Raw genomic sequence first — 10,981 nt, 5'->3', positions numbered from 1 at the left:
GCCGCCCGTAGAGGCTCTTCTGGATCTTCTTGAGGCCCAGGTGGGCGATTTCTAGGATGTTGAGGAACAGGGAGACCGCGGCGATGCTGTTCATGAAAACCATAAAGATGGTCTTCTCTGTGGGTCGGGACACAAAACAATCCACCGTGTTAGGGCAAGGGGGCCGAGTGCATTTGTAAAGGGGGGACATGTGAAACCCATATAAAAGATACTGACCTATCATAAAGCCCACTTCAACCACCGACCGGGTCAGGATATGTAGGACATAGGTGCGCAGCAGGGACCCTCTCAGGGGTGCCTTATTCACTTTCTTCTGTTCTTCCAGCTTACGCAGTTCTCTCTCCACTCTCCTATGTTCCTCGGGTATGGGCTCCAGATCTTCTAGCTGAGCCCGCAGGTGGGCTTTCCTCTTCTGTCGCTCTTTTTCGAGAGCCCTTAACCTATAGAGTGCATGGCCCATGTAGACTAGAGATGGAGAAGAGACAAATATAATCTGCAATACCCAGTATCTGATCAAAGAGATGGGGAAGGCTTTGTCATAACAGATATTGCTGCAGCCGGGTTGCTCTGTGTTGCAGATGAACTCAGACTGCTCATCATCCCAGACATCTTCGGCGGCCACTCCCAGCACTAGCATCCGGAATATGAACAGGATTGTGAGCCAGATTTTGCCAACTATGGTGGAGTGGATGTGCACTTCTTCAAGGATGCTGCCCAAAAGGTTCCAGTCCCCCATGGTCAGAAGTTCATATCTGAAAGAGAAAAAAAGGATATTATTTTAATACAATACTGGATTTCTTTTGGAAATGGCCTTTTTATTATTTTTTTTTAAAGCATCTTTCATATACATTATTGTGATAGCAGGAGAGCTCTTAGAAGTTCATCGTTATTTTCTACTTAATGGGTCTATAAATGAAGGCAGACTTTATGATTACTGGTAAAAGATGCAAATGTGAGATCATTTTAAGCTTAAGAGAGATTGATTTCAGCTGTAAGCCACAATACTTCTTAACTGCCTACAGTTTTACCCTATTTTCTTCCCACTAGGAAAGAAGACTTTTTTTTCACTTTGCAAATCCTTTGCCAAGTATAGTTTAATTCTACACCCACTCCATTCCACTGTCTGTGGCTGTGCCATAGTTTTGGGTGAAAAACAACTAAAATAATATATAATGCTCATGGCTTTCATTTGTTTGATAAAGTCTTGAGATATATCCTATAACTGTGACAGAAAAATGTTTCATTTTGTACACTAAGATAATAGTGCCATTATTTGTGCCATCCATCCAATATTTTCCCAAGTTTCTCCCATGGATTCCTAAAAATACAAATACAGACCTAATTTACACATAGCTGTGCATGTATAAATAGTCTCAGTTCTAGGATAATGTTAATAAACTAAGAGTGCTTACTAGGATTAATATCTTTAATTTTATGCATTTCAAGTCTTACTGAATCACCAAGACTTTGTCTTAATTATAAATTTCAACATATGAGATAAATAAAACAGAGAATATGTAATGGAGCGATGTGGAGGTTTTTAGCTGTGAGTGTGAGATGATCTTTTTAACTACCTCTTTCCCAGAAGTTCTTTGATTCACCAGCAAACTGATGTACGTTCTGCTGCCAGATGCTTGATTTCCAAGCCGTTTCTCTGGAAACTATTCAGCAGCTCCAGGTAATGTGCGGAATTTAAATGTAAGGTATTTGTCTGTTTATTTGTGAATGCACCGCACATTCAGTGCTGTATCCCTGGAATTTTTTCTGCTAAGTAGTAATAAAATATTGAAAGCAACTGCGATCATATCTACCTTAGATAGATACTTAAATTTTTATGCTACTGCACTTGCAAAACTTCACAAATTCCACTAAACCACAACCTTTAATAAAGTGTGTTTTCTAAGCTTTTTAAGAGTGGCTGGTTGCAGAACCCAAAATCTTACACAATTTTAACTGATAGCACAGCTGGGTGATGTCACCATTACCAATATGGCTTGATTATAGTTTATGATATGATCAATCCTGCTTGGAGGCTGTATTTATCCACCCCGCTAGTGAAGATTTTCAATCGTAACCAACAGTGCAGTCATTCTCTGCATAGGCATCCTACAGTCTTTATTATTTTATTTCTGGGATTTGTTTTTTTTCTCTGCCAATTTGAATTTTCACAATGAACCTCCCTTTTGACACAGGGAACTGCTTGAGGAAACCTAGCTAGTCAAGCAATTTCTTAGGTGCTGTGATGCACCTGGAATATCTTCTTTCCCCACTCCTTCCCTCCCATGTATGTCATAAAATGAGATACATGAAAAAAAAAGTCAAGAAAAAATATTGTACTCCATTTTCCTCATCTTTAAAGAGCAATGTCATATCTTTCTTCAGACTTCATATGGATTTTATTCCGAGGAGATATCTTCATAGGCTGGGTGGGTGTAAAGATGTTCATATGCTGAAAATGTTTACTAGAACATGTTACGTCTCAAGCTAACACCATTGAACCTGTTTTTCAGAGCTTGGAAGAGCAGATACAGAAGAGTTCACCTTCAGTAAAGTGAGTAGTAGAGGATTACACAGAGAAAGCTCCCAAACCTGGAGTACTCAAGAGGCCAAGTACGAGTGAGTGACACTTACTGATTGCTCTGTATTGCTTCCCCTGAAAGGTGACTGAATGATGGCAACACAACAGTTAAGCAAAGGAGCTTAGGGTACATTTGCTGCCTTGCGAATGGCTGGTCCCTCACTGAAATTGATAAACCCAGAAAAAAAACACCCCAAGTGAGATGCTAAAATGTAAATGCAGGAATAAAAGGGAAAGGAGACATGTTTTAATCACAAAGATGAAAAGCTAGCATTCCTCTAGCAGTAGGAATTGTCATTGCCTGTTTTGGAACAAAAAGTGAATATAGCCATTCAGGGTAAGAGAGGAAGAGGAGTATAAACATATCACTTGGGCTCTATAGATGTGTTTGTTTCTTAAGTTGTTTCTACCAGTATTTAAACAGCTTTATCCTCATCTTTCCTTTATAATGGCAGACAGGGAAGAGTAATTATAGGAGTGGTCTAATTCCACTCCCTAAGTGAGCTTAATTATACCAAGACACTTTCCCTCAAATCTGCACTGGTAGAGCCGCAGTATGAATATTGATATGGTAAACGTTGTGTATAAAGCAAAGAAGTTAGTCTAGAGCCATGAAAGCCAGAGTTTCTAAGAAATCAGCCAAAACTACTTTGCAACCTTGTCATAGCAATGTGCTTCCAATTTTTCCATCTTTCCCTTCCCTGGTCTTATTTGAGCTCTGTGTAACAGCATATTTCAGTTTACTGTAAGAATGTAACCTCAAATATCAATGATATCATTATTTCCAGTCTACTAGCGTACTAGAAATTCTAGTATTCCAGTATACTAGCTTAGAATACCAGAAATATACCATTTTAGTATAGATTGTACATGCCTAAGACACTTCCCATTATGCCATCTGACTACCTCCGTGTCTGTCCAAATATTTTTATATGGTTATTTCAAACAATAAAAATCCACGCACTTAATCAGTTAGAACCAGATGGAAATCCACCATTTCTCTTGGAGGAAGTTTCTTGATTTCTTGTTTTTGTTACTTCTTTATTTTAAAGTTCAGTTGATCATTTGCCACTATTCAAATCACTCCTATATTAAATTTATGCCAAGTTTTCATCAGCTGTGATTTGAAAAAGCAGAGTTAAATCTTAAATTTCTTAAAAAAAAAAAAAAGTTAAATGCTCAGATGCAAATACTCCTGGACTTAATTCGCATTGCTCCGAGTCTGACAGGGACCTGCCTGCTCCACACTGCCCTAGGAAGAATTATTTTTCTGCTGCTTACCTTAGAAGAAAGCTCTTGGTTAGTCTATCCTAGAGCATTGCAGAAGGAGCACGCAGCGCTGCCGATTGCTATAGCTCAGAAACCTTCCTTTGGCAGCGCTAGGACATCTTTTTTTTTTCCAAGAGCCAAAGCATAGATGCGGTACACTGAGCGGACTTCTCGGTTCTTTGTAGCTGGGTGCCAAGATCACTCAGTCTAAACTATCCATGCACGGTTTAAAAATCATCAGATGATAGGATGGTGCCTCTAGCCAAAATTATCATGCAATTATTTTAGTCAGCGGCATCTAACAAAGCCATTCCCTCGAGGCTTGATCTGTACCACAATACTCAGCAACATCCCTATGCCTTGTTTTCGTTGGTTCTTCAAACTTATACGACCACCCAGCTCCCAAATGAAATTTTATTTTGTAAAATGGCTAAATAGGCACCCTTTACAGTATGATAGATTCTTACATTTTCTTTACATTCCATTAGTTTCGCTCTGAATCAATGCCCAAGGATCGATCGGTCATGTCCGATTTCATACTCTGCTGCCTGGTGAGTTAATTTAGGATGTGTTAGACTGAGTCTTTGAAAATGGAGGCCACAGGAACCGAGACTCAAGTCTTCACTTAGAAACACAGGCTTTTGGCATGGTAACCCTTCTTCAGCTGGGTTAAAGAGCCACCCCCAGGTGCATTCAGAATTGGTAACTGTGAGAGACAAGGTTTAAAAAAGGAAGGTCAATTGCCAAAATGGGATTTTGTGAGAAATCAGGGCCACCTAGATGAGACTCTGATATGAAGAGCTTTGGCTGACTAGTCCTGCCCAGGCCTAAATTTTATGGAAATCCCAAATACCCATTTTTTTTCTCTCTTGCTCTGGAACTTCTGGCCCTTTTCTTCCATCCGACAAAGGTACATAACTGATCCACTTCAGCCTCTTCTTCCTAAAGGTACTCCCACTAACCAGTGGCCAGTTCTCAAAAGACACTAGCCCCAGCTCTTCTTTGGGATTATCCCAAATTTATGTACTAGTGCATCCCTCTCTCCCACACAAGCTGTGCTCATGTCCCTGAAAGTCCTGTTTAAATATGTCTTCAGAGCCTTGTCCCTGCAGCAGATGAAGTGGCTACAGCATCTTTTCCTCTAGCCTCAGTCTAATGCAGCAGATGTATGGTTAATGCATAGGTTACAAATGCTTTAGGGGCAGTGGTGCTACAATTTCTACTCCTGAGGGACGTGTTAATATTCATCCAAACCACCCAGACCTCCGTGGGCCTTTCTCATCCATATGCTTGTGCTCTCCGGCTCACTCTCAAGCCCATGTACTTTCATGTACCTGTCATTGGCATTTTGTTTTCATGTCTCTTCTTTCCAAATTCAGTCACAAAGTCCCTAAGGCTTTGTCTTGCTGCTTCAGTTGTCTTGGGGCTTCGACTCAGGCCTGAGTGCCCGGTGCTCCTTCACCAGAAGGTGGTGTTGACCCAATCCCTCCAGTGGCTTCCACAGCTGCCGGGTGTTTCTCAGGAGCACCCTCTTCAGCTCTGCTCACTGTGAAAACTTGAGAACTGGGCAAGAGCAGCAGCACCTGCAATGTATTCATCTCGTCAGAGAACGCGCTTTATTGCTCACTGCAGAAGCAGCTTGCTCTTGGTCCAGCTCATTTCTGTCCCACCTCTTCTCCCCTGCAGCAGGTCACACCACCAGAACCACAGGCTGCCTACCACGTTGCCCTCAGAGTAACCTGGCTTAAGGTTTTGGTTTTCTTGGGGGGCAGGGGAGGTGACGGTAGGCTGCTTAGGGACAATTTGCCGTGTTTCTGCTTTAGCAGCAGAATTGGTGTTGTGAAAGGACTGCTCATGCAAGCTTGTTAATGGACTGTAGAATTAATTGTATGTGGAAGGGAAGCAGGGCTGGGGCACAAGGGTGGTGGGAGGAATCGGAACAAAGAACAGGAGTGTGGTGTAGTCCTTGGCATTTGGAGATAAGCAAGAATCTGTGGTGGCTGAGGAAACATCCTTGCTATAAGCATCTGCCATAGGTGAAATCAGCTTACAGTGTGAATGCTACCACCAGCAGATGACTCTGTGTGTGTGTGCATGTGCGAAGGTCTGAAATTGAACTTCTGAACTTGCGCACAAGCACATTTGCTAGCTGCAACTAGTACAGACTAGTTGTAAATAGTGATAACACCTGGAAGTAGGCAAAAGTGGCATGTCTGAATCCTCCAGGAGATGTAAGACAGAACTGCCACTAAGGAGAATGATCACACCTCATGCTTCTGCACTTAGACTGTTTAAATTGGAAAAACTAAGAGTGGTGGAAAGAAGATTTGCCAAAAAGATGGGGTTTGGAAAGAAGGGTGCCTGGAAAGAAGCTGAAGATCATGGCTGGAGGAAAGATCCTGTAAGTGGGGGCAGAACATCCTGGAGAACAGAGATGGATGGTTACAATGCCAGGAGATGCCCAGGGACCTTGGCGAGTGACACCTGAAATGGTTAACCGTGAGCAGCAGGACAAGCACAACTTTGTGCCTGACCTTCCCAGACCAGCAGCGGCCTCCCTGTCGGGAAGTGGAGGTCAAGGGAGGACAGTGCTGGGGCAAGAGCGTGAGACAACCAAGCAGGGTTGAAGCTCTAATCTTGTTGGCTCTTATCCACTATGTGATCTTTATTCTGTCCTGCCCATGGCAGCACCTAAATCACAAGTGGCAGTTATTACAAAATAAGTTCTCAAAATACACCTCAAAATACTAGATCCAGATACACCTTCTATAGCATTACAGCTTTTGATATTCTCATGTCAGCGGTTTGAAAACCTGAGAAGGATGTATGTGGGAACTAATTGTAATCTTGTAACACAGTCAGTAGCGTTTCCTTGTACTAGTATATTACTGTTCTGACACTCAAAACAGATAACATTACAGGGTCAAAACCACTACAAAGAGCACATGCTTTCTGCCCTCTCACTGAACCCATCACCAAACTCTGAAGCCGGTGCATGTGGAAACAGTGAGCTGCGGCTGAAGAAATTCAGGTACAGGCATACTGAAATGCCAGGATGAGACTGCAGAATTTCACCGCCTTTAGCCAAAACCACTCCATATACAGTGTAACCTGACTGGCTAGAAACCCCTTGGTTTATTAAAAAAGTCACCTCACTTGAATTTGCAGATTTTTCCATTTTACTACAGACAAACATTACCAGTACTAGACTTGCTCCTTCTGGGGCAAGGTACCTTTGACAGGAAGATGAAGGCTACCTGAGCTTTACAATATGAAATAAAACAGGCCAGGAATGTCTTGGCAGCTCTCGGCACTGGCACAGCTATACCCTTGGATGCCCACATCCAAACTGTACACTGAAACCTGCCCCTGCTCTGCACCGCTGTCTAAACTATGTCAAGCATAGCTGCACAGTTTTGGACTGGGCTAATTATCAAAGACCACACTAATTAATAATACAGACAACTATGTTCCAGTTTGCAGATTCAAACCATGGGCCTCTACTTTAACAAGAGCTGGGAAACTTCTTTTCCGTTGAAGTAAAGTACTTCTCTTTATTTTATTCCCTATATTACCTCTTGTGACTCAGATGGGTTTGCTTTTGGTGGCACAGCACAGTACTTTCAAACTCTGATGGGAGAGGATGTGCCAGCCACCACTGAAATGTTATCCTTCTTTCCTATCAAAGCCAATTTTGCTCCTGAAACGCCTCTTCATTGATTTCATAGATTCTTCTAAGAAATCCTTAAACCTGCTTCTTGGCATGTTTTATTACTGCTGCCTCCCTTCAGGAAGACAGATTGCTAAAGATTATTCTGCAGCTGATTTTAGAGTGAAGACAACTGGAGGAAAGACTTAATGGAAAAAGCTATGGGTTGCTGTATTGTCACTTAAGAGAAATGCCTTTAGTCCAGTCAACTTTTGTATGTAGACAATTAGCTGGCAACAGACTATGCCTTAGAAAGCATCCCTCAAAATTCAATAGCTGCTGCTCTATGATTTCACTATTACGTGCATCTCCATAAACCCTGCTCTCTGAATTTCCACTTTGGAAAATTTTCCAATACTCATGTCCATTAAGATTTTTTAAATTCAATACTGTAAAAATATGTGTGTTGGCTAGAAGCAGACCTATTCTTCAACAGCAAACTGGAGTAAGACTCTCAAAGGGCTGCCTGCTACACCCTTCCAAAGAAAAGCCTTGCATACAAAAAGGTCTTTCTCCTTTGTGCTGTTCTACTCAACACCAACCCAATGTTTCTAGAAAAAAAAGAGTAAAGTTGTAGGTTCTGCTTCCTAAGTGGTTTAAAGGTTTTATGTAGTTTGTGAAATTGTTCCACTTCTGATCCAGTCATGTCCACTAAGAAATAAGCAGTATGTATTCGGAGCAGTAATTGCATCAGAGCAGCAGCTGATTAACTTCCATGTTTATTGGCCAGAACATCAACATAGCTATTCATTTGTACAAACTAACAGAAGTCAACTTTACGTGTTGCTTCACAGCATTTGTAGTTGTCAAGCCATTAGCCAACAGTTCTAGAAAAATGTTTTCATTTACCTGAGGTTTCACAAATAAGACTGTAAATTTACATACAGTACATTTTGCATATATGTATCAAAATTCCTGTTGGAGAAATAAATTACAAACAATGGTACAAAACCACTCCAAGCCAACCTTTGTTCAACAAGAACGTATGTGTGTGAATTTTACAGTTTTATTTTTTGCATTACTCTTACAGTAAGCAAACTGTTTAGTTTATACAAAATAAACCTGGAGTTTTATATAGTTAAAAAAATCATCTTTGGCTAAACAAAGCTCTATTTTTATACATATATTTATATATATATATACACACATCAGATATTTTACATGACCATGTAGGAACCTGTACACGTACTTACAATAGACAGAGCATTAAAAAAAGTTTCATAATTTACAAAAAAGGAATCCAAGTCAGAACCAAAACAGTCAACCCCCACGCCCCATCACCTGTACAGATAAGAAAGTAAACACAGATGAGAAATAAGCAACTTTGTAATAAAATACTGCCTGCTTTTTTGAGACAGAGAGGAAGCACTTAAGTGGAGAGACATTACTTACCTAAGTGCCTTCAGTACTGTGCACATTTTGATCTCTAAGGATATGGTTAAAAAAATACTCTTTAGCAGAGTCCGATTTCTCCACAAACATGAACGCTACTCTGCAAACTGACTCTTCCAAGAACAGATTCAGTTCGATCTAAATCTCCAATAAGTAAACAATTCTCACAAACGTTTGTTAAGAACAAGCATGGGTAGGTATACCGACCCCCCACTGAAATCACCAGGTGCTGCCCGCATAGGGTGGAAGGTGACACCTGATCATCAAAAGCCAATGTTTCAGAAGCAAGCACGTAAGATGGAAGACTGCCAGAACTGACATCATCACCTACTCAAGTCACTCCTCCTAGCAGTTTCCAGAGCACTGCTCAAAATGAGGACAACACGCTGCGTGGCAGCAAGACAACCTATTCCATAGGTCACATTTGCAATGCTCCAAAGGTGTCAGTGGCAACGTCACTGACAAATTAGCTGATGGTTTATCGGAATGAGAAGCCTGTCCCATTAGTTGGAGAGGGAGCAAAAAACCATTATGCCGAAACTGAAGAAGCTGTCATTGGATTGTGACAAAAAGCTGATTTAATCCAAGTTGAAAGGCAATGCACTTAGGTGAGGCTGTTAAATGAAGTCTAACTAAACTCAGCAGATGTTCTGACTGAATAAAGACTACAGCAATTCCAATCCTCAAATATAAATGAATTCAGAATACAAAAACATGTGCAACTTCCAGGAATGCTTCTTTGGAGGGGAGGAAAAAAACGCTTTTTAGAAATCTGGGATAAAGCAGCAATATATACGAGGTATGTGTGTGTATACATATATATATATACACATATCTATCTATCTATATGTATACATACACACACTTCTAGCATGTACCAGTAAAATTAGAAGCAGTTATAGGAGTTCTTTAAAATACAACATAATGAATTTCTAATGTACTAAACAATTTGTAAAGATAGACACAATTGCTGTCAAAACATGCCAAGTCAACAAGCTTTTGGAACTGCTTGTTTTTACAGAAAAGTTTTTCTCCCAGTTAGTAAGTATAAAGTCACATTTATAAATCTGCAAAGGTCTAAATTAATTTTAAAATTAAAATCACTTGCCAATTTTTATTTTTATTTTTTAACAAAACAGAATGTTCATTATGTTGAAGACCTAATTTAAGTACCTTTCCCAGATATAATTTAGAGCAGGAAAAAAAAAAAAATCCAATACATTTTTCATGGGGAAAAAAGCTCCCAACTATTCAAAATTCAATACTAAGTCATTTTAAATATCACCAGAACTGCAAAACATTTTTAACTGCAAGATAGTTCTTTGTGAATGAATACTCATTACAGCATTTCACAATTTAAAAGAAACTGAAAAACTGGTCACTGCATTAATGATTGGCTTCACTCTCTCACAGGGGTTGGGAGTTGTTTCATTTGACTTCAAAAATCAGAAAGTTAAGGGTCTAATCTAAGGCAACTGTCTAGTCTTTCTCCATTGTCAAGATGACAGATGGGCACCTTCAAAGAGAAATTCATTCATCTCTGTTGAACACTGGAGTCATTAAGAACTGGCTTCGATAATGTGCCTGAAGTTGAAGACAAACCCTAAACTCAGTGCCAGTTTCTTGCTTTGAAACTCACCATGAGCAAATGACAAAGAAGCAAGAACTACCTAATTCCTTACCATCAGAATCCAGTTACTAGATAGCAACTTTTGGAATCATTGCTATCATTGCCCATCCTTATTTTAAAAGAAAAAGGCCTAACTTAAAAGATGTTTTAAGGTAACCAAGATGGCATACCTGCCATTTTCCATGATTATCTATCAACTGGATTCCAAGGCACTCTTATTTTTTAAAATGCTGGTTCAACATCACCATATGCAGTACTTCTCAGAAGTTAAGCAAGAGACACCATTTTCTCTTGATTGCACGCCCTTGTCCTTGCTTATAGAATGCATTTAACCAACAGATGTCCCTCCCTTGAAACGATACTGCTCCATTTGTACGTGCCCATTCTTTCCCAGCCGGTTTGT

General features: G+C 40.3%; 1 protein-coding gene across 1 annotated transcript; it reads right to left on the bottom strand.

Annotated features, from left to right (window-relative positions):
- Positions 1 to 4: 4 nt before the first annotated feature.
- On the bottom strand, positions 5 to 736 carry GJA10 (gap junction protein, alpha 10, 62kDa; the record flags this gene model as incomplete). The annotated part of the gene is made up of 1 exon (XM_010283976.1): positions 5 to 736. A coding segment is annotated over exon 1 (732 nt), but the record flags the coding sequence as incomplete, so codon positions are not given.
- Between the last annotated feature and the right edge of the window lie 10,245 nt (positions 737 to 10,981).

This window comes from Phaethon lepturus, unplaced genomic scaffold (genome assembly GCF_000687285.1).
Source record: "Phaethon lepturus isolate BGI_N335 unplaced genomic scaffold, ASM68728v1 scaffold19970, whole genome shotgun sequence".
Classification (NCBI taxonomy): domain Eukaryota; kingdom Metazoa; phylum Chordata; class Aves; order Phaethontiformes; family Phaethontidae; genus Phaethon; species Phaethon lepturus.
This window is presented reverse-complemented; position numbering and strand designations above follow the sequence as displayed.